At 38.5% G+C, this 24,370-nt stretch overlaps 1 protein-coding gene across 1 annotated transcript in view; it reads left to right on the top strand.

The window, feature by feature from the left end:
* Window positions 1-24,370, top strand: part of glceb (glucuronic acid epimerase b) — a 56,144-nt gene that overhangs the window by 15,063 nt on the left and 16,711 nt on the right. Inside the window, exons 2-3 of the mRNA XM_005930432.3 lie at window positions 10,252-10,358; window positions 21,111-21,640. Of these exons, the coding sequence (XP_005930494.1) occupies window positions 21,124-21,640 (517 nt within the window). The 5' untranslated portion in view covers window positions 10,252-10,358; window positions 21,111-21,123. The remainder of the gene's footprint in view (window positions 1-10,251; window positions 10,359-21,110; window positions 21,641-24,370) is intronic.

Here is a 24,370-nt window from a genome sequence, read left to right as displayed (position 1 = left end):
ATCTTCCCCGAGCAAAATTAGCCTTCCGTGACCTTCCTTCGCTATGCCCCTGTGACGTTCACGCTTGATTAGGCCTGCAAATGAAGTTTTCCTTCTTTTAGGGCAGGAAGCACGACCTTGGGCCGAGAGACCTGTTAAGTCTTTATTGGATTGGCTGGACATACTAAGCTCAGAAGACGTCTCAGAAGAATTTAGTTGGACCTGCTTCATCAGCGCTTGTTTCATATTTTCATGGCTCTTTTGGAGCCTCATGTCTGAACACATGGTAGCAGGTAGCAGCCAAATACTTCAGATCAAGACTCAGTACTTAAGATCATAAGACCCCCAATTAGTCAAATTCCAAACTACTGATCTACCAATTTTGCTGTGTTTTTACATGTGAGCAGTCACTGAAGATATTTTTGATATGAGAACTAAAGTAGTTAAATGAAATGCCATTAATGTTTTTTATTTGAAATGCCAGTCACAAATTCTTCACTTAAAAAAAAAAACGAAACATGTATTCCAGCTTTCTGCAATTATATGCATGTACTAGAGATGGACCAATCCGATATTACGTATCGGTATCGGTCCGATACTGACGTATATTACTGGATCGGATATTGGCGAGAAATAAAAAATGTAATCTGATCCATTAAATATCAAAAAAGCACCTCACAAAACTTGCGACATGGCATAAATCGGTTCATAACCGTAGCACGTCGGAGCAGTGTGCTCACGTGATAGAGCGGCTGTGTGTATTTGTAGCCTCGCTACCAAACTAGCATTTCATCTCCGAGGAAGTGATCCCAGAGAGAAGTAAAGCAAGTGTGTGAGTTCATCTCTGAATGTTTGTAAAGCATTCCAGCGTTAAGCTTAACAACTGATATATGGAGCGACTGCCTCTTCTCTCCCTCTCCAGCTGCTACTTCAATCGTGAAACTGATTAATGATCAGCTGATCGGCTTTTCTGTCGCCAGTCCATCTCTCTTGTTCGTTCATCGCCCACTTCGCGCCAGAAAGAGGAAACCAGCGGCTGAACAACAGCAGCATGTTTAAATATTGATAAGCTGTTGTTAGAATTTATTTAATATTAGTTTCTACACCAGGATCTTTTTCTACGTAGCTGACAGCTGGTAACTGTGCAGGGGCGGATCTAGCAAAGTTTAGCCAGGGGGGCCGATAGGGCATTAACAGGGAAAAGGGGGGCACAAAGATATACACTTCTTTCTTATTCTCATTTAAAATGTCTAGCTTTTAATAAATAATTATCTGAATCTGACACCCAAAGTTTTAATCTTATGTAAAATATATAGAAGTCCATTACTGTATATAGTAACTGTTAAGTCTAATATACCCTAGTAAGCTATACTACTTTTTCCTTTGGGAAGATACCATCTGTGCAGTCTGCAATTCTGTTGAAGAAAGATGTTGAATCTATTCAATTATTCTTGAAAAATTAATTTCTGTGCTTTTTTCCCCCACACTGCATCAAATTAAAGTTGATTGTGTCGATTAAGCATCATGAGGTGGTGGGTAGTTCCCTATTTTTTATTTTTATTTTTTAGGTTGCTTAATATTTCTGCTAAGTACTCTTTAAAATACCAGAATAGGGAGGATGGAGTAGGTTTAAGTTTATTAGATTGATCAGTATTGCTGAACTATGAAATATTTTGGGTGCAGTGTAATTTTTACATACAGGTATAACAGAATAGCTTTAGTGTTGTTGTTTATTTAAACTTGAGTATGAACTTATACAAAATGCAGCAATATATTAAAAAAACAGTTTTATTGATTACAAAACACACTATATCGGATTCATATCGGTATCGGCAGATATCCAAATTTATGGTATCGGTATCGGACATAAAAAAGGGGTATCGTGCCATCTCTAGTATGTACGCTGACAAGTGAATTTCGGAAAGCGCTGGAATAACATGTGGCAGCATGTCCAGGAACCGTGATAGAGCCAGATGCTTTGTACACTGGTGCACAGACCAAAGCTTTAGGCTTCCTAATTTACTTTCTGTTGCTATTTTCCCACATACAAATGAGCAGGACATTTTTCTTCTAATTTCAGCAGCCTCTGCACTAATGAGCTTCTGCTCAAACTGGCAGGCCAAAAAGGATTTAAGCTTAGGCTAACTAGTCATGTACAGGCAGTTTTTTTCCCCCAATTATTACCACAAAATTAAGAAGGCATTTAACACACAACGGGGCAGCACAATAGCTGAATGCGGAGCACTGTTGCCTCACAGCGAGAAGTTTTAAATCTGTTGGCCTTTCTGCATAGTTTGTTTTTACTCCCCAGGAGTGGGACCCTTCTGGGGCCTCTCGTTTGCTGCAGTTCACCATACCTTCTTGTGGCAACAGAGTCCCAGATGAACACTGCAAATCAGTGCTGGCTAGTGCACGTTAGAGGGAGGCTTACTGCATCTCTAGAGCTACACATGAAGAAGTGCAGCTGCATAAATAGGCTTGGCTTTACCATTACAGTGCAGACATGTCTCCTCTCCTGCTTCTCTGGTGCCTCTATCTACTTTATATCTGTCCCCATGCCTGACTAGCATATTTGCTATTCAGCTCAGCTCTGACAGCCCTGTTAGCAGTGACGGATGTGATGGAGCCTGGCTCTTTCAACGTCATATCTTCAAGTGACTGTATAGATCTAATCTATAAGGGACACTGATAGTAGTACCCAGGGAACAGCCTTGTTTGTGTGTGATGGTGTAATTAATTGATGCTGCATGTATGGATGATCATAAATAGACAGTTTGTTGACTAAGGGTTGTTTAATGGACTTTTTTGTGTAGTTTTTTTGTTTTTATTATTTTTTTGCATCATTATCTGCAACCTTGTCTCTCTTTACTTTGTGCATACATATACAAGACAGACAAACAGGGAACCATTCAGAAAAGCAGCTGTAGAGCGCTTTTAGAAGTCAAAAACTCCCCTGATTACCTCTTTACAAGTTCACCTGCAGTTTTGCAACACTGTAAGATTTTTGAACACTTACTAGTCATTATTTTTCTTCAGGGGGTAAGAACTAAGATTTGTGGTATTGCATTAATGTTCATTTTGCTTTCTTTCAGTGCTAAATGGTTAGTGGATAATAATGGCAGTAATTACAAATGGAACAGCTTTCTGCTTCTACCATGGTAAAATTCCTTGTTTATGCTGGATGGTTAGTATCTCCTTTTGACATTTTAATTATCATCAAAACCATGTTTGATTAACATGCTTTTATATAACTCTGCAGACACAAAGTCAACAGCTTTCTCTCCCAGATGTAACTGCACAAGCAGTGTGGGTTTATTTTAAGGCTATAAAATATGGTGGAGATTTTTGGAGCCTTCTGAGACGAAGAAGTGCAAAGTTTGGTTGTTTTCCTAGATTGTGTTGAGGAGGACTTCTGTTGTATATGGAGGAGGGAATGGTTTGATTGTGTGCATACATCTAAGGGGATGAAATGGTATGCAACAGCGCTATAAATAACCACATTCATATGTACTGACAGCTGCTCTGGAATTGTCAAAGAGCCTCGCCAATGTCCTACAATTAGTACATTTGGTTTTTCCTTTTATGTAAACCTGACTGTTCTAAGATGCCCCCACACACATTCAGACAGTTACCCTGACTGAGTTGGAAAAAGCAAAAACAAGCATACACACGCTTTGATCATTTCAATGAATCTCAATCTAACTTGCACATATACCAGTTTGCCTCATGTCTCGCATTCGCAGTTAAATTAAAAGTAATGTCATCATACATGTCATGTGTTTATACGTAACTTGTCTTGGTGTTAAAATACACAGTGAGAGAAGGAGACATTGTGGAGACACTGCAGATACTCTGCTTCCAGTAGACATTTGGACCATGACAGAAGTGTTATAGCCACACACATGGACATTCTGGGTTACAAACTGAGTTACAACATGAAAGACTTCTGAGCAGTGTCAACAGAACTGGCATGGCCTTGCTGTGCAATCTGTAAAGCTCGAACACTACGTTCCGTAATCCCCTTAATTAAAAACCAACAGAATTACTATCTCCCTTATTCAATTTAAATATTTCTGGACCACTATAGGCACATATATCATGTGCGAATGAACTAAAAGAGATTTAAATTGCCTGAAAGCGGCAGAAGAAAATTGAGCAGAAATATCCACGAGCAATTGCATTCAAGGCAGAGAAAGCAGAAGATTGGCAGGACACTGCAGCCTTGACAGGGGTAATAATTTGCTTGGTAAGGCCAGTTAAAGGTAAACCTGCAGGATACGGTAAAGTCAAGGTCAGCTCGAAAGAGACATTTTTTAAAAATCACCTCAGGGCTTTTACTTTGCCTCTGAACAGCTTTTTTCTTTATTGCCACACATGTTCAACCTCGTTGCTGGATGGCTTGCAGTCTCTTGGCATTTCTGTCAAATTCTTTAGCTGTGTGAGCCAATGTGCTTTACATATTAAATCTCACCGACTTGACCGTCTTAACTCTTTCTTCGGTTCTCAAACAACTTTGTTCCCTTAAAATTTAAAAGTGAGATTTTGCATATATTCCTGAAAGAAAGCCCTTTTTATTGGCAACAACCTATTTTTACTGTGACTGAAGGAAAGGCATATTGCAGGAGATGTGTTATTATGCTTAATCTAATCTCCTCCCAAAGCGATGGCAATTCTCTCAATGCAAAAGGGTGCTGTTATTAAATCAACATATTTGTCTTAGAGCGCACCAAGAAGCATGCTGTGCACATTCGTGTCTTTAAAGATTTTCAGAAAGATGTAACTGTTTCTGTAATTATTCAGGCATCTAGTAATCATTTCATTATTTTAATTATTTTTAAACAAACTGTGCTACCAGGCCTTAGATTTATGAATTATTTCACTGTGCTCTGCATTTGTATATTCCTTAAAGTGAGACTATATTACTTGAGTGTGTCTGATGACCTGAAACATTTGGTGTCCCATTTCCCCAATTTTAGTTTCTATTTCTGTCTCTCGCTTTCTCGTCTTTTCAGTCAGAAGTCTTGACATTTTAAGGGCAAGACGCTCTGATTGAGGAATAATGATATATGCATATTCAGAACAGAGAGGGGGAAGAATAACCTCTGCCTCCCTCCTCCCCGAGAGGCTCTTTGTTCTCCTGTCTTTATTTTTTCATCCTGCCATATCTTCTGGAGATTGAGCGATATATACCATCAAAGCCTTTTTGAAACTTCCCACTCTCTCCCAAAATCCTTTTTGATTTCCGACAGCACGAGCTGCTTAATATTCCAAACTAGTCGGTGGCCTTTTCAGAGAACTAACAAGGTTCTGAAGATGCAAGTCTTGTCTTCATGTGAAAGGCAGCTGGGGCACAGCCCTCCTCTTTTACAGAGCTCACACCGAGGTGTCTGTGCTGCGAACAAGTTCAGAGCTGTTCGTCAGATGTACAGAGCCCAGAAGGGAATGTTCTCATGTGATTTGTCTTTATACCACATCTCAGAAATCTACAAAGAGTCTGTAAAATGACCTGAAGACTGTGAGTAAGAGCTTTGCCATCCTACAACTACAGCCTGCATGCTAACTATGGCTGTTCGCTGTGGCATTGTAGGTGCATCTGTCTGTCATCTCTCCCTCTATTTAGACCTGAATTATTTAATAACTGGAAGGTGTTGTTAGCTGCAATCTTGCTCATTTTTCCCCCAAATCAAGATAAATCTGAATATGTTGATTCTAAGTGAGCAGCACTATCTGCAGTGACCTCTCGTGGACACCATAACAGTTCAGTTGTGCTAGATACTGAGATAATGAAGACTTGAGTTGTGTTAATTGCTGCTGCTTAACGTTGTTTGTGTATGTTTACTCTCTCATTCCCTAACATATCGCTGGCATCTAATGGTCCGCTCTTACTGTAAGCAGCGTTTGCCTGCTAGCATGAAAAACGGGGTTCACTACAGTCCTGACAGGCAGCCAGGGTATTTGCTGTGCTTCTAAAAACTTCCCAACTCTTATTTACTTTCATCTTGGCTTCCTAATGCAAGCTTGCTTTTTGCTGCCTCCCACTCTGAGACTTATCCTCTCATCCTGTTTTCTTCAGTTTAGAGTTGGAACGCAAATCAGGAGTGGCTCTCACAGAGTTTTCCAAGTATCTGTTTTGTATGGCTTGCGCAGTGACTCCACCTGCCTCCCCAGAGCCTGCAAGTTCTTGTTGCCTCAACCTTTAACTGTGTCACTCTGACACTGACATTCCCACGACTGAATGCAAAAAGCATCTCAGAGTGTAGGTGTATTTAAAGGGTAAGTACCTCAAGATGCTCCAAGGGAAATCTAGAAGTATGGAGTTTTTTTAGGGGGGGGGATTCACAAATGGAAAATTGTTTCTGCATGAGAAAAGGGAGAGAGCAAACAGTGGAGAACAGCTGCACCCAATCTGGGAATAAGCTGGTGCAACAAAGCTGCATTTCTTTACAAGCACAAAAAAGGGAGTGACACAGCCCATAAATATATGCAAAGCAGCACTAAATAACACCACATTTTACTATCTATATCCCTAAACACTTGTGACAACCACAACGCATCTCTCAGCATGTGACGAAGGCCTTCTGAAACCCTCTTTGTTTGCTAAATCCAGTATGAAAATTACCCTAATGTTTTGAGAGTTGGGAGAGGTTGGCATGGGACTGGTGCTTTGGGAGAATGCAGCTAACTCGGTGGCTAGCATGGGCCTCCAGGATTGTATAGAAAAGCCCTAAAAGTAACGATTTTTGTCTTTTTTTTTGTTGAGGTTTGCTCTATGCAGATTTAGTTATTCATTCATTTATTTATTCATTTTTCAATTTTCACAGCAGCTACAAGTAAAATCATTCTCTTCTGTTATAGCAGACCATATAAGGATGTACACAGTCCTATTTTTCTCAGTTATCTTTTCAAGGAGTGTTTTGTATATAACAGGTTATTGTGTAAATTTGCCTGAAAAGAGAAGCTTTTGACTCCGGTCCAACCAGAGATTAAATCATCTGCAGTATTGCAGAGTGGTTCAGACTATTATTTATTTTTGGGATATAGATTCGTCTCCCAAGCAATTCATTTAGATTATACTATGCAGACTATTTTTATCCAGTGACCTTGGCACCAGCTCATATTGATTTTATTTATTTATTTATTTTTTTAACTGTGCGTCAGAATACTTCAGAGTTGTGTGTATATGTGGGCAGAATGGAGTAGATTATTTGTATGATAAGCAATCGCGTTTAATCAGTTCGCTCTCCAGCTCTGCAAGCAGAAATCTCAGCTAATTGAGCGCTTCACTTTGCAGACGCAGAATTCTTGGAAATTGCTCTGGGCATCAGATGGTCAATGATAGCTGGCTCCATGGTGGCATCCGTGGTGCGATCATTCAATGTTTGGCCAGCCATTGACTCCCCAAAGAAAATGAATGTATTTATGAATGCCCAACAGATGGGTCTCCATCTCTCTCTCTTTCTTTTTTTTCTTTTTCACCCTCACAAGTCATGATAGATGGCTGCATGTGTGGTGGCGCCAGCAAATGAGTAGCGACTTGAGTAATTAATGGCCCAATATCATTCTCAGTCAAACTATCATAAAAGAAATATCCTCAGGCTAATGTTCAAAATGTATTCACAGGAGACAGCCATAAAGTTGATGTCCGTGATTCATATGCAAGGTGTCAGCCCCTTGCTTAGGAGAGGTCGATTGAATGGGTCAGTATGTAAAGGCTGTTAAAACGGTGTCAGCACAGAGCAAAGCTGGGACATGCTAAACCGCCTTAAAGAGGAGTTGGAGTGCTGCTCAGCTTCCTCTGCTCTTGATTACACATCCTTAAGAGATTATATATATTTTTAGAACTCATACTGATTGAGCGTTTAACTTCTTAGAATTTCAAATATTGGTGTTTCTTGAAAAATATCTGTCCCTCCTTCAGTCTGTTCTCTTACACAGTATAAACTCATTCATCAAGTCCTTCAAAGCCTATTTTATAAGATCTGTGCATACACAGGATTTCCCCTAGGAAATCGGTCACTAGTGTTAGTATTCAATCACCCCCTGAGCCCAAACAGACAGATCTAGAGTATTTAATCTCTCAGTGTAGTAGTCACCTCACTCAGTTGTTAAATACATGACCTTTACTGTTGATGCAGTGCAACAGATCATTTTCCTTGAAGCTCAGTATCCTTCATATTATGTTTTAATTAATTTCATCTGATATACGTGGATTTTTTTTCCTCCAGCCAAGCCTTTTTTGCCACAATCATAAACCATCTGAGAAGGACAGATAAGGTTTATACACTCTCAAAACACCACTAAAAGCACCTCTGAGCTCAAGTTTACACTGTGCTTTTGGTTCCATTTGATGCTTGATACGTGTTTGTTTGTGGGTTTGTTTTATTTTTTATTTTTTAAGAAACTGGTTATCCACTTTGGACAGAAGGGTTGAGGAGAAGAGATTGGGAAACATAATGGCACCTTCACAGTCATCTTGAAGCATTTAGTACAAGCGCGTGTGTGCGGTTGTCCGTGTGGGTTACAGTGCATGTGCACTAGGCCAGCTACAAAGATGCTTATTCAAGCAAAGCAACACTTTATCCAGATGTTCAGAGAGAGGTGTGTAGAATGAAATGCTGGCATGGCTGTTGCAGGATTCGCTCTGGGAAAAATGGGCTGCTCCAGGCTGATGTTTACTCTCATTTCTTACCATCTGCCTGCAGCACACCTGCCTCTAAAAACATCAGTATCCTCATAAAATAGCCAGAGAATATTGATTAAGACTGCTGACATTTCTGTCTCCTTTTCACTCAGGCTTGGTAGCAGTATGCTTTCTTTCAAATAAAAGGCCACAAACACGCATGTCCTGTCCTCCTTTAAAGAATCAAGAGTGTCATTGAAATACTTCATTAACGTATTTTCTTTTGTTTCTTAGCCAGGATACATCTTTTATGGCAACTTGTTATAGACCAGCTGTAGCATGAATAGACAGAATTGTGGCAACACAGGTCATCAGCATACTCGACGACGAAAGCTAAAGAGGAAAAAAACAAAAATATACTTGCTACTAGTTTGAGGGAGTGGTAGCCATCAGATAGTTTTGCTTAAAATGTTCCTGACTGAGTGATCTAGAAGGATCTACGTAGATACCTCAACATCACTGGGACAATTTTACTCTTGTGTAACTGGATACCATTATATTTTAAAATATTGTAATTATTGTTGATTTGCCAGTTTCAAATTGTTAGTGGCTTTGTCGTTCTGCGTCTGTCACATTGCAGTTGGCCGTGCACTGACAGAATGAAGCTCTGCTGGTTTAATTTCTTCGATATCTAATTTAATTGCTCTGTCAATAAGCACTTTTCATAAAAAAGATCAATATATTCTCTTTGACGTAGCGATTTAGTACCTTCTTTAATTTAATAGCTTGCCACTGCAGCAGCTAGAAATAAACTAGTAAGATTAATTGCAGAGTGAAGTATCCATGTAACTGCATATTTGGACTGATAGATTGGCGTACATTAGTGACCCTGCAATAGCTGCATTTACAAATATGCATCGGTTTTCTTATCGTAATTTATTGTGCATCTGTGTTCGTAGCATTGATTTAGTTATAATTTGCCACATTGAGGGGAAAAAAAAAAAGATACACTGGCTAATTTTGCTGCTCTGTGAAAAGGTGGTATTGAAAAGCTGCTTAGGAGCAATCAGTCATAATTTACCCCAGGAAGCGTTTAGCCAGTTAAAGGATTTCATTTGAGCGATGTAGAGCCTGCTTAAACCAGTGCACAGGAGGAATTCATTCTTCTTTACTATCAGCTAATGCTAACTGAACCTTTCCCATTCACATGTGAGTATTTTTACCTGTCTGAAGTGGGCTTGTAACCAACAGCTGCCTAGTGCATTTCACTTGGTGCATTTTGTGCTTTCATGTGACCCTCAATAGCAATAACAGGTTTTGGGAAATGAATTTCAAAAAAATGTTTGAGTAACAAGGTCTGCTTATGAGGCTGTGGGGTTTTTTGTGGCTACATTAATGACAAATTATTAGAATTGAGTGAAGAGCTCAGTTCAAATAAAAGCAATTCAGTTATATTAAAAAAAGCAGTACATCCCATGAAATCTGTCAGCTTGCGTTTAACATGTAAAAGAGATGTTTTTTGTGGAGTATTTATCTTTTACACACCTACACATACAGCGTACATCATGCACGCAAAATAAAAAAATATGAGTTCACCTTTGAGAAACAATAGTGACTTTTCATGTTTTGTGTCTCCTTTGTTGGTGTTACAGATACTGCAGACAGAAAGTACCAGAAGAGCGAGCTGGGACAGGACGCTGGGAGAAGTGTGACAGGATGTTCAGCCAGTTGTTTATCTCTTTCTAAATGAATAGAAGAGGTTAGTATCACTGTCCTTACAGACGTCACCGTCAAGATTTAGAGTGAGACAGTTATATTTGTGGTCCAGGAAGCACGGACGGAGGAGAGATTGTTCTTTAAATGACATTTTGTGTAAATATTTGGTTCATGCACGCTCCTTGACTGTGACAAGTTTTAACATTGTCGATATTAAAAAAAAAAAAAAAAAAAAATAATGAAATTAACCAACACACTTGATGTGCACTAAAACCTCTTCCACATGCAGATTGGTGCTTAACTGCATTACATGGGCAAATTAAATCTGCTCTTATATCCACTGTGAAAAATGGTCTGGTCTCGCTTGTATGATGAAATTATTAGGCATATCTGTTACAAGTCCCTTTAAGCGCTGCATTTCTCTTCTGAAACATTTTTGATAGCATGGGGAAAGACGGAGCTCATGGAACTAACTGTTCATTTGCTTGCGTAACAGGTAATTGTGCATCTGTGTGAGGATAAAGTGCTGGCCTTGAGATACTGAAACACACCCCCATGCAGCCCTGCTTTAAGTGCTAGATAATCGCACAGCATTTCAATCCATGGCTGATGTTTAAGGCTGTAACTTATATCACATTGTAGTGCTGCGTAAGATGTTTTTGTATGCTTTTGAACTTAAAACCAGTTATGCAGTGTTTCTCTTTAGAGATTGAATTATTCTCTTTGGCCCTTATTTTTGGTGAAATCTTAAAAGTGTTACTCTTTAGAGTAACACTAAATAAATAATTGATTCAGTACATGGTGTCCATTTAAATCAGTTATTTAAGGAAGTACTGAGAGACCTACATGAAACACTTACATGAAGAACATCTTGTAATATAGTTGCACATATTCTCACAGCCACATGCTAACATGTCATTAGCATGGAAGTATGCTATGAGTGAAGGCACAAAGTTCGACAAAGTAAACGGCACGTGAACACCACAAAACAGTTCACAACAACAAATCTGTCCAGACAGTTAAATCACCCTCACCCAGCTAAAGCCAACTAAAAAAGGCAAAGTGGGCAACGCTAAAGCTAGCCAGCAGCCTCGGTATGAGCAAGGAATCAAAGTGGTTGCAAGGGAAATAATGGAGATGAGTAAAAAAAGGCAAAGGGTCAGTGTCTTGTTATCTGGTGTTACAGTTATAAACATGCTGGAAGGTTATGTGAGTAACACACATTTGTGTAATTACATACATTTCTTGCACCTGCTTTTGCTTGGTAAGCTAAATTATGTTATATGATATTTTAGGGCTGGGCGGTATAATTTGAAGCATGTGCTGTAATGATCTATATTGCGATATATTCTTTTCTTCTGTATATAGATAGAGTATAGAATGCCATTTTAAGAACATTTATTGTGCAAACGTTTTGTTTGTTTGTTTTTTTAATTACAAAACTTTTAAAATAATTTTTAAGATGTAATAGATCTTTTTCCAAACAATGTAACACAAAATTCTTAAATAACAAATAAAAATGAAGATAAATGCGCAAAAATCTTTGAATAAAAAATACATGTAGAATATCAGTAAAACACTAAATTCTAAGTTGTTTAAAATAAAATGTGCCTTTGGAAAAGATCAGTCTGCTAGTGTGTAGGGCCACCTTTTTTTCTTTCCACTTGACTGACTGGGCGTTTGAGGAGGGCGCAGTTTTTGGCTTTTCTCATATTCCAGAACGTGCTTCGTCTCTTCACTATTACTGTCACCCGGCATAATTTGCAGATGATATTTTTCTGCTTAACATCAAACTGCTTAAACCCAAACCCAGGTGCATGTGACCGACGTTCTTCTTCATGGGCACCTCCTCCTCCTCCCCACGTGTAAGCTCCATGCTTGCAGCCACTGCGATGATTTTGACCATGCACAGCTTGATAGCAGCGGTATAGTAAAAATCTCTACCGTTGGCCAAATTCATATCATTTCTACTCTATACCGTTTATACCACCCAATTCTATGATATTTGTGCCTTTTTCCAGGAGCAGAGCGCTTTATATTTGTTTCAACAAGAGCCAATCCTGTTAATTACAGCAGTTTTAGGGAATATTTAAAGTTTAATTTATTGTTTTGTTATTATTAATAATATTGTTATGAAAATAAAATGTTGCATTGAAGAAAAGTAGTAGTTATAAATCAGTAACAGAACAGAAGAGAAAAAGTAAAACAGAAATAGATTTTTTTGTTTTTTTGTGCTGGTAATTATAGTTCTGAGAAAAGAAAGTGACAGTTGGCGATCAGCAGGTCACACTTCAATCAGTGCATCTCTTCTTAATATAAGACATACAATGCCATTTCTGCCCATCACTGCTGTCAAGTTATTTGTTCCTCGAAGAAGAAGACCATTAAATAACAGGATAAAATTACAGAAATAAATGATTTATTTTTTTTTTAAATGCTGGCGATGAATTATTTTTTACTTTGAGTTGAAATTACTTGACCCCAATAATCTGCTACAACTGTACACGATAGGTTAGACTTCATTCCCTTATTTTAGATCCCTTTGCTTCTCTGTGTTTAGTAAACCTGCATTTGTTTCTATGGTATTGTAGCACCAGGCATGACCCTGTATTTTTCTCGTCTCCCCTCCATTTGATTAAGAGTTGGCTAAAACTCTCAGCAGACCTCAGTTATAAGCTTTTTAGTAATGACCTGCTTAATCCGCCAAGCAGAGATTAAACACACAGGCGCATTAACTTCAAAGCAGTGCACTCACTTTTCCGTTGCCTCCAAACAAAACTGAATAATTTTGCGTGATGAGGGTTTCAAGGTTTCTCATGTCTGTTTAGAACCGATAGCTGCGATCTACTATTACTGAGTATTTGAAGCAACAGTGATAGGCATACCTTTTCTGGACAGATATTGATATAGGTTTAGGTGAAATGAAGTGTTGTACTCAAGTGACTTCATACTTCTACTTCCTTAACCTCCTAAGAGCCGAACTCTTCCACAGCATGCATTTTAAATTTCTCTTTGATATTTGGACATATTGGGGCCAGATGAATGTAAAAACAAAGAATTACCAGATTTTTTTTTATTTTTATTTTTTACCTTATTTTTGTTTTTAATAAAAATAAGAGCCACATATGAGGATATTCGTTTAAAATTTTGATAGAACAGTAGCAGTATAATGTCCTTGTAAGTGGATATCAGGCCCTTGTAGAGCAAAATTGAGTATTTTGGTCTAAATAACCCAAAATGTGATGTCCACATATGTGGACGCCAGGTCCTAGGAGGTTAAATATTGTCATTCTTGGTAACGAAAAAAAAAATACTCTCTTTAAATCAAGCTGTAGACTGTATGTGAAGATGAGTCTGAGCTTGAGGATTTCACCAACCGTCTGGGGTCACCATGGAAGCTACCCGGGTATTCTCACGTGGATGCAGTCTGACATAACAAAGACTTTGCACTAGGGAGTTGGCATGTTAAAGGCTGTTTAATGTCTGATCCGACTAAGTCAGTCATTTGGATTGTCTCATGCCCCTTTACGTTTGTGGTAGCATGATGAGTGCTTTGACCTTGTATAAGTTTAATAGGGGTGGGGGAAAAAATCGATACTGTGTAGTATCGTGATATTTTGTTTGCTAATGATGTATCGATACAGGGACAGCAGAAATCGATATTTTGTTACAAAAAAGGTTTTTGTGCTCAGAGCATGTTGATCCTTTTTTCTGAGGAAGAATCCTGACATTCCTTCACTGTCCAAATGTGTTTAACTTGTTTTTTGGCAGCAATAAACATGACAGTTTACTTATTTTAATTTAAGACATGTTTTATTTTAATTTTAAAACTTTTTTTTTATTTAATGTAAAATTATATTTTGTTTTAATTTACTTTCAAATTCTTCAGTTGCTGAATGGGCTGCATAGTTTTCATAAGTTGCATAGTTCAGAATAGCTATAATTGTACCAGATGGTTGCATTCAGTTAAGTTGGACTAGACTGTAATACAAACCGTTCAGTTTGTCAACAATAAAACTGATTGAAATGAGAGAAAGACTGAGTGCGAGACTCTGATATTAGATAAAATGAATATTGATAAAGTTTAACTTTATGTACAGAATCTGAATATTGCAAAATATTTTTTTTTAAATTGCAATAATATCGTATTGTGCGTTAAGTATTGTGATAATATCGTATCGTGGGATGTATGGTGATTCCCACCTCTAAAGTTTAACCTGTCTTAAATATACAATTGATTACATTGCTGAGAGAGTATTTACATATCTTGATGACAGATTGTTTTATGTTTGCATGCAAAATCAATTATACATTATAATATTCTGAGGATTAGCAGAGTATAGACTGTGCCTCATATAACGGGTGATACACGCAGTTCTGCTGCATGCTCAGTGGTTCATGGATAAAGATGTAAGTTGTTTATTTTTCCTGTCAGTTGTTGCCTTGAATTGTTCTGTTGCCTACGCTATCATAATCAGGCTTAAAAACACATCCAGAGTGTACACACACACACATACACAAACTCCATCACATCTCTGCAGGAGCTAACATGCCTCAGAGCTTCAGCATAAGCTGATAATTTACAGGCAGTCTCAAACCCCTGCCTTACTTTACCCCTGGAGGAAGGCTGTGAAATGCCAGGAGTTTAGTTGAGGCTACAAAAACCTGCACCTCACGCATTCTGGGCTTCTGCTCCAACAGCTCCCCAAGGATATCTCATGAGCACTCAAGCTTTTATTGCTGTGATGACTGCTTGTGACTGTTACCCCTGGAGCTGGAGAAGAAAAACAACTCCATTCACCCATCTGTAAGCCCAACGCCACAACAGTTTTCACTCGGTATAAATGTTGTACATTCTGCACTGGAGACCTGGACCGAGATTTGTAGTTAGTTTAAATTGAAGTCCCCATTCAAGAGATGTGATTTTTATGGGGATTTTTAAGGTAGATTTTCAAGCCTCTGATCTGCATTAGCAGCAGAGAATCTGTGTGTTGTTAGACATACGAGTGCCCTGTGACCCCAGGGACTCGTGACTGTGAATTTGTTAGACCTGTGTGTTTGTGAAGCAGATGTTTTCTCAGCCGACTACAGTGACGACTGTCAGCAGTATCATTTAGGAGTTTTCAGTTGGGTGTAAAGTCAGATGTGATTTACCAGCAGCTTTTTGATTTTACATGTAGTTGCATATACAGTGGCTTTTTATAATATTCTGGTAATTAACAATAACAACAGAATAATATTAATTATACCTGTCAACGTGTGGGTTGTCAGTCTTTGACTCTATTTGAAAAAAAATAGGAAAGAGTGAAAAAACACCAGTAGCCAATGATTGTATCAGAGACTTCTGTAAGGTTTCTTGAGGTTTTGTGGCACCAACAGAAAACTCCAATCTTTGCAAGTTAAAAAAATAAAAGTGCCAATGCCTGACACTGGAAAAACCGGCGTGTTTGACACATCTGTCAGAAAAAGACGAAAAGGATTCAGTTAATTATATTCTTGCACTCAAGTGCAGAGAGTTGCATCTGTGCAGATTCACTGCTCAGTCTCTACCACACGTTTGCTCACATTTGTATTGCAGGGGGCTGTCGGTACATTAATTGGGTGCTGTGTTTGTGATTCCAGCATTCTTCTAGTCATGTCGAGTGAAGGGAAAATTACTTTGTAAAACTACAGGTTTTTGTTCTTGGTCTTGTTGGAATGAAGGATACAGATTGACATGAGAGTTGATGTGGGCAAAAATACAAAACATAATTTCAAAAACAATTTACTGTTGTAAGTTCCTAGTGCCATCGTATTATACTATAGAATATAGAAGAAAAGCCTTCACCTGTACCTACAGTCGCTTCTCATTTTCCATAACCAGAACACTGGGATCCTGTAAGCTGAAAAGCTGCTTTTGTTTTGCAGTGGCTTTCTCCCTAATCTGTCAGGCATGGAAGACTTTTATCCTCCAACAGGATTGTCTTTCACCTGCTGTCCAGCTATATGTGCCTGTTGTAAAGATATGTTTTAGTGTCGTGTACAGTGTAGTTTTCTTCCAGATCACAGCGGTACTGTCACCAAAGGGAGTGCATCTATGCAAAACCTCCGGAGCTTATCTGATAACCAGTGGATTACACAGATGTGTATCGTATAAACAAGTCCTCAGAACGGCTTTTGCTGATCTTCCACCTCCATGCCCTCCACTAAGTAACAAATGTGGATTTCTTAACCATTTAATCTTAATATCTTTAAGGTAATGCTTAAATAAATAAACTCCATCAAATCGAATCACTGGAGTTTATAGTGCTGAATTCACTCAGCTGTCCCCCGTCAATACCATACAACTACTGCCTGTTCTGCTGTGTCATAGCAGCCATTCATTTACATTAATTCATATGGAAGACATAAACACAAGTCTTTTCAATGATAATTAAAAAAAACACTGCTGTCTTTTGTTTATTTGTTTTTTCTGATGAAAACAGATTGCTGATAGATAGAAGTGAATTTGGGTCAAAATACACCAGAGACAACGCAGCTAGTGTCTGCATAACGAAGTGTTGTTTTTGTCTTGTAATTAACATAGCGGCAGAGATGATTTGCAAAGAAGTTCATTTGTGGAAACGGAGTCGAGGGAACAATAAATCAAACTCATTTTTTTTGTGTCAACTTGGTTTACATACTGTAATACAGACAGTTCACATTTTTCATTTGGACGGTGTTTTCCAATAAATATAATGCTTCTTCTGACTAAGTGGGGATTCGGACAAAAAGCAGTCCTGTGTTCTGACACAAAGTAACAGATTCTTTGTTTAAAGATTAACTAGAAAAGCAAAAGGTAAACATTTGGTCTGTAAATTATGCGCTCATTTTATATTTCTGCCGTGATCATGACACAAGAAAAATCATGGTGACAACAGAGAAAACATATGGGCGTGGCTTACATAAGGTGTTTTGATGTGCTCAGGTAAGAGCATGCTTCAGAAGGTGCCCTGTTTCACCTGTTGTGAAAAGACAGATGCCCAAAAACTGTTAACTTTCTGATTTAAACATGCTCGATGTTGCAAGTGCTACACCACTCTTTCACTGATAAAATTTCAACACTGTCTACTCATTTTTCTGCTTATATTTATTGCCAAGAATTTGATGGAAATTAAGTTTTACATTCTAAGGAGGGCATGCTTTCCAGTTTCTTAGAATAAACAGTTTTTAAGTCTCTCGGTTTTCTCCATCTCTGCTGTTATTTACAGTTTTTAAGGGTATTTTGGCTTTCTACAGCTAGTCCCAACCTTACAGAAATGTTGCAAATGCTTATTTGGGTGTAAGACGTGGCAGAGTGCGAAATCTCCTCAGACAGAACATTCATGGTTTGTGATCCGTAAACAAACCGCATCTTGTAATTTGCTCACCCGTGACATTAACCTCTCTTCCAGTGCGCCTACTGTTCTAGCGTGAAGATGTAAATTACGTTTGAGAAATGGGACATGCCTTTAGGTAAACCAAGTGAGCAAGAGGTTTTAGGATACTCCTCATGCTGCCACACTTAAAGCCCATGTATAGCCACCTTTAGCCCAAGCCTCAACGCTAGCAACGAATCACTATAAAAAGAGCCTTTTATTTATAGTTGGAATCCTTGACAGGGCTGTTTCTACTTATCTTTCAGGGTGCAGTCCCCAGTCTTTCCGCCTCACATTTTCAACATTGTCAGAGCTCCCATCAGCCTCATCTTTTATCACTGTACCGCGCTGTCATTTCTCTAAATATCAGTGATGGTTTTTAACGTGTGGCTGTAAGTAACCAGCTGCAGAGATGCACCAAAGTCTTTTCTTTCTCATAAAATCCAGCTGAAAACTTTTTCCATCCAGTAATGGAGAAAATACTCCCCCCTGTCGTGCACGGAGCCGCAGCTTCATCTGCTACAGCATGCGTTCCTTCTGTGTTTGTATTTCAAAGCATTTTTTCGTTGCAAGTAATCTAACACTTTAACTTTCTTAAGAGGCCAGTAGTGTGATTATTTGACTTTGCAACGCTACAGAAGATTACTTTTGTCCAATTAATGCCCATTGATTGAGCTGACCTTCAGTTGTGTCTAGTTTAAGCTGAGATAGTGAAATGAACTTGGCGAATAGTGATTTTCTCCCTCTCCCTCCTCTGTCATCAGAGGACGGGGCGCTGTCATCAGTGTAATAGTAAATTCTATCAGCAGTAAGCTGTAATCAGTGTGGAGGAAGAGGCGAGGCCTAAGGATGTGTATTGATTTCTTGTTTGCTTGGCGAAAATGTCAGAGACACACAGAGGACATGAAAACAGAAGACTGATGCAGAAAGTAACACGTCTGATTTGCATGCTGCTTTTTAATTCAAAATCTGAAAAGCAGCATATCAACCAAAGTGCACCCAGATAGTTTACTGTAATAAATTTAACATCCATAAGGTGGAAATGCACAGAGCACATAATTTGATACAGAATATAAATGATAGTGACAGTAACCTTTATGTAGATTCAATTAGGGGGGGAAATATCTCTTAAGACTGGAATCAAAAATGTCAATTTAAGACATGAGAGATGGTTTAAACCTTTTGAAAGGGTAATTGAGGAGAGCCTCTAAGGGACCTGCAATATGGCCTGAGCAGGATGCAATGCTTTAAAATTAAACAAAATGACCTTAAATTAAATTTTGTCTGCAGCGACTGATGGTAAGCCAGCATCAGGAGGATATGGTTTGTTTTGCCTCTAGTATTTATCTAAGCAGAAGTTGAGCATTGTCATGATGGGAAGTGCATGTCTGATGTATTGAGGTTAAGTGATCATAAAGGTGTGGCTTTGATTTTTAAAAGAGTTTTTTGCAGTTTCGTCCTCATTTTGTTTCATTATAAATTCAGTCACTTCTGTTACATCTGTGCTCTTTATCCAGTCCTAAAGGTCACTCACTGCTTAGGCAGAGACACCGTTTAAGGAGAAGTATGACAGTCAAAGAGTGATGATGTGAAATCTGTGGGAGAACTTTGCAGCAAATATTGTTGTACAAGTGTAACTTCAAGGGGGGTAGACTTTTTGACTTCACCAGATTTGACTGTTTATTCTACAGATCCATATATATATATATATATATTTTTATATATATATATATATTATATATATAGATATATATATATATAATATATATATAATATTACTATACTTATATACTATATATATATATATATTTTTTTTTTTTTTTCTTTTAACTCTTGTGACCTTTGAAGCTCGATAGGTCCCTGGAGGTGTTTACTAAAGGACTTTGGTTTAGTTCAGCTCAGGTCATTATGAGATGGACTTAAAAAAAAAGAAAAAGAAGCTCCCACCTGGCACTAACCCACTACCAATGACTGTCTGCTCTTCACTAGTTCAATTATATTTAGAAATTAAAGAAAGTTGCAGTTTAAAATACAAGATTTATTTTTAGTTTGGTTATAAAATTTTATTTAAGATAATCGTAATTGTAGTAACTGTGTTTCTTGGGCAGGAGCTATAACTTTCCGGAGTCCCTGCTGGTTGCTTGGCAACTGCTGCTGGCCAAGAAGTAGCCCAGCATATATGTAAGCTTCTGTGGGAGTTAAAAAGCTATAACATTATTATTAGTTAGATTTAAAGGTTCTGCTTTGTGGATTCTGTGATCTGAGCCAGGCGAGCTACTTCAGACGTGATGTGGACTTAAGCTGGCTCTTACTGCATGGAAAGCTCAACATATTGTACTACCCCTTCATATGCAGGTGTCCTGATTAGAGGAGTTTGAGTTGCAGTGAAGACCACAATTGACTCGATGCAAAAGAGAAGGGAAAAATAAAAATCAGTTAGACTACACAAAATTATTTTTTCCTTCACATTGTTCAGTCTTAATTACAACATGAATGCACCAGCTCTGTCTTCAGGTGCTCGTGACTCATCCACGGCAACACGGCCTCCTCACCAGACAAAAGTAGGCAAAACTCTGTGTTTGACACAAATTACAACATGTCATCTATTTAGGGAAAATTGTTCCAAGCAGCTTTCACTCAGGTTTATCTGGAGTTTGATGATCTGGTGAGAGAATCACTGGAGAACAGTAGCACTTTACACTCTCCAGGCACTTACAAACTGTGATGTTCACCATAAAGCTTTACTGTTATATGCTAGATTGTATCTTTTACTAGTTTCTCTTGGTTATGTTCTGACTTTTTTTTTAGTACAATAATGACCTCATTCCATTTATCTACTCAGTGCAAGTGCTATTAATGTGAATCAGCTGACTTTACTCATTTGTAAAATTGAAGTCATTGTAAAAGATCAGAGCAGTTATGTTACTCACATGCACTTAAGTAACCACTTTAGTCAGCTCTCTCCATTAAAGCGATTGTAAACGAGGAACAAGGTTTCAGTGATGGCGGTATGGGATTACAGATTTCTCCTGCACACAGCTGATGTCGCGGCCATGTGTTTGGAACCACGGGATAAAAAGAAAGCTCACACAGCAGTGCGATCCTTGTGGTAAACTTTTCACCGTCTATAAATTTCAAACAGATGCTTGCAAAAAGAAAAACAAACTCACACTATAGTTTCTTTCCTTCTTCCTCCAGTTGCTCAGATGAAAACACCTTTTTTATAAAAATGTCTGATGCAGTCCTGCTTTATTATAAAGGCAGATTTTAGGTGTGTGCAAGGTGGTTGCTTTTTAACCTAGAGCATAAAGAGCAGGCTGCTGGTGTATAATAGCAGACGTTAAGCATAAATGTATTTGCAGGCTACTCTGACTCTAATGAGAGTCTTCTAATGAGTTGTTTTTGTTTGTGCTGTACAGGCAGGTTGTGATAATGCGCTGCCTGGCTGCTCGGGTGAACTACAAGACCCTCATCGTTATCTGCGCCCTCTTCACACTCATCACTGTGTTGCTGTGGAACCGCTGCTCTAGTGACACCTCCATACGCTTCCTGCCCCGTGCTGCCCCGGTGGCCACGAGTTCTCAGATCGGCGATGCTAGCATCAGCAGCCAGCAGCATCCCCCGCAACCTCCCGAGCCCCCGCCTGTTGTCGGAGTTGTCGGGGGGATCAAGTATGAAGAAATTGACTGCTTAATCAATGATGAATCGACTGTCAAAGGCCGGCGAGAGGGGGGAGAAGTCTACCTGCCCTTCTCTTGGGTGGAAAAGTACTTTGAGGTGTACGGCAAAATAGTGCAGTACGATGGCTACGATCGTTTTGAGTTTCAGCACAGCTATTCAAAGGTTTACGCCCAGCGAGAACCTTACCACCCCAATGGAGTCTTCATGTCGTTTGAGGGGTACAACGTGGAGGTCCGTGACCGGGTCAAGTGTATCAGTGGAGTGGAAGGTAAGTCTTGTTTGTTTAGGTTTCGATTGCACGCAGGTTTCAGGTTTTCAATTCCTAATAGAAGTGCTCATGCATCTGAATATTAATGTTCTTTCTGTTGTTGAGATCCTACTGAACCAAGGCTTTGCACAAGTAGTGTCTGATGTGTGCAGCCAAAATGAGAAGCTCATCTCATAAGAAAAAAATCAAACAGACAAAAAACTCTTTAAAAAAAAAAAAACCCCAAACAAACATCTCAGAGAAATGTGTAATTTGCTTAATTAAGCATATTGCTGTAAAATGGCACATTGTAAATCACCTGTTTAAACTGTGAGAAAGTGAGCTGAGACTTGATTAGCAAGATGGGCCAGATTTCAAAAAGATTTCCAGAGCACCTTCTCACTCTCTGCCACCCGGTTCCAAACATCTTTTGCCTTTCTTTAACACCAACACTGTTAAATAGGATTTGTGTCGAATCCATTAAAAATGTTTCTTTTCGTCACTCATTGTCAGTATTAGTCTGTATTGATACAAGCAGCTGGGGGTCTGTTAAGTGACCATATCTGTCCATGTTCCTCTATGCTTCTGGTCTGTCCTGAAAGCTGTTTTCTTTTGAAGGTTCCTTTTAAGATAATGGCCAGGAAAGATCAATAGCTCATTTTAAAAGCCTATTAGTTGAAACCACTGTGTCATCAATATAGGTCTGTTCCTCGCTTGCTTGAAGAAGTGGCTCTTTGTACTTGCTTGAAATTACAAAATAGATATTTATTATCTTTCTTATTTTGTCAAATAGCTGCAGGCACAAAAAAGGGGGAAAGGAGATTGTGTCGGCTATGAACACAGAATATGTTGTTTGTTTTTCCCCCAAAACATAATCTTATAAATCCAGACATATCAGTGTTCTTATTGGAAATGACAGAAGCAGGAGGTAAAGGATTCACAGTTTTGAGTCCTTTACCCATCTGAGAAGAAAGCTCTTGTGGTGGCGGGTAAATAAATGTAAGGAGGAAATGTTCAGTAGCAAAATGTCTGGTAAGCTTGATGAATAATGATGGCTACTGTCTGTGAGAGCAGTGTCACAGCAGCAAATTAGTTTTTTGTTTGTTTTTTTAACTTGTGGCTGTAGCTGCTGAAATGGAAAGTGCAAATTCCCACATTTTATTTTATTTTATTTTTTTACATCACGATTGAAGTCTTCCCCCCCCTCCCTCTTTCATTGAGACTTATTTTAAATTCTTATTTCAAATTCTTCATAAACTCTTTAAGAGATTGTGCTTCAAGCAAAACAGTAGAGAATAATGACATTAAAAGGCTTGGGTAGGTCAGAAGGTCACATTTAAAGCAATAATTCTGTTATGTTTATTTGGTTTTCAGCAATTTCTCTTTTGTTTTTATTAGCTCTGCAACTTAGCAATATTTTAGTTATCAAATTAAATAATTTATTATTTTCTCAGTTTGTCCACAAAGCACAGTGAGTTGCATTCAAAGCACTTGTTTTGAGAGCCTGACCGATGCTGGCTGGGGGTTATAGAAACCAATTTTTAAGTACTAAAAATAATTCAGTGCATTCAGTATCAGGTTATGTGTCCTATATACAGTCATGTAAAAAGAGAGAAAAATGATTCAGTGGCTTGCAAAACCACCTTTAGAAGCAATAATTTTGAATCATTTTGAACATGCTAATTGAGGCCTGTAGAGTCAGAGTTGTAGCTTTTGGGTTTATGCAGTTTTTCTGAGCGTTATACAGTCTAACTGTCCACTAGATTTGAAGGGATATCCACCCCTGGGTAGATTGTGGCATTGTGTTAACCACCTAAATACTTTTTTTTTTTTTTTTTTTTTAAAGAAGGCTCACATTTGCTGATCAGTTAATCAGCTTCATTTGATCACCATTTCCTATAGAAGCAGTACTTAGTTGGCTACTGTCTGATCTGTCTAATCCTGAAGTTAGTTGTTCAGCTGTATGTATGTATGTTGATATATGCAGGACAAGCACATACTTACTGCACACACAATTTACCAAGGTCATTTAATGAAGCTCTAGGCTTCTTACTGTTTGTGCTTTTACATGTGAAGGAATAAACACCAGTGTTCTACTAAACATTTTTACAGGTGAAAATAGGCGTTCATTAATTAGCCTGTTACATTTAGATTTACCACAGGGCTTAAACAAGGTCATGAAAGATTTTTCCTCAGTGCACCCCTGTTAACCATGAAAAGGTTATTTAACAGCACCAGTGTTTTCATAGAGATTTTACTCAGGCAGGCCTGACCAAGTATATTTAGTGGCCTATTTTAGCCTTTTTTCTTTTTTTTTTTTCATTCTTATTTTAGAATCTGGCCAAGTGAATGAGCCCATCCACAATCTAGTCTTTCCCATATATCGATTTATTTGAGGCAGCTCACCACACTGACTGTGGTGACTGGAGTACTGACTGGAATTTTTTCCCCCACTATTTAAAGGTGAGACGGGTGGAAAAACTAAAGGAGAAACTTGACCTGACCTTAAACATACATGGGGGCACGTGAGGGGATAAAGTGGTTCTCTTATGGTGTGGGGTCTATTTGATGGTTTGGGTCCTCTTGGTGCCTTAGAGGAGAGAGTCACTGCAAATTATTACAAAGGACATTGGTTGATTTGCCACACCGAGCTCACCACCCTACACAAAACAAAATTCATTTACAGACCCTCACACATTAACGTTATTTATCAATAGGAGGTTTGTTATGTTATAGAATAGTAACTTTATA

This window comes from Haplochromis burtoni, unplaced genomic scaffold (assembly GCF_018398535.1).
Source record: "Haplochromis burtoni strain Fernald_Lab_line unplaced genomic scaffold, NCSU_Asbu1 Contig_129, whole genome shotgun sequence".
In the NCBI taxonomy this organism is placed as follows: domain Eukaryota; kingdom Metazoa; phylum Chordata; class Actinopteri; order Cichliformes; family Cichlidae; genus Haplochromis; species Haplochromis burtoni.
The sequence above is the reverse complement of the archived record's forward strand: the minus strand, read 5'-3'. Positions and strand labels throughout refer to the sequence as shown.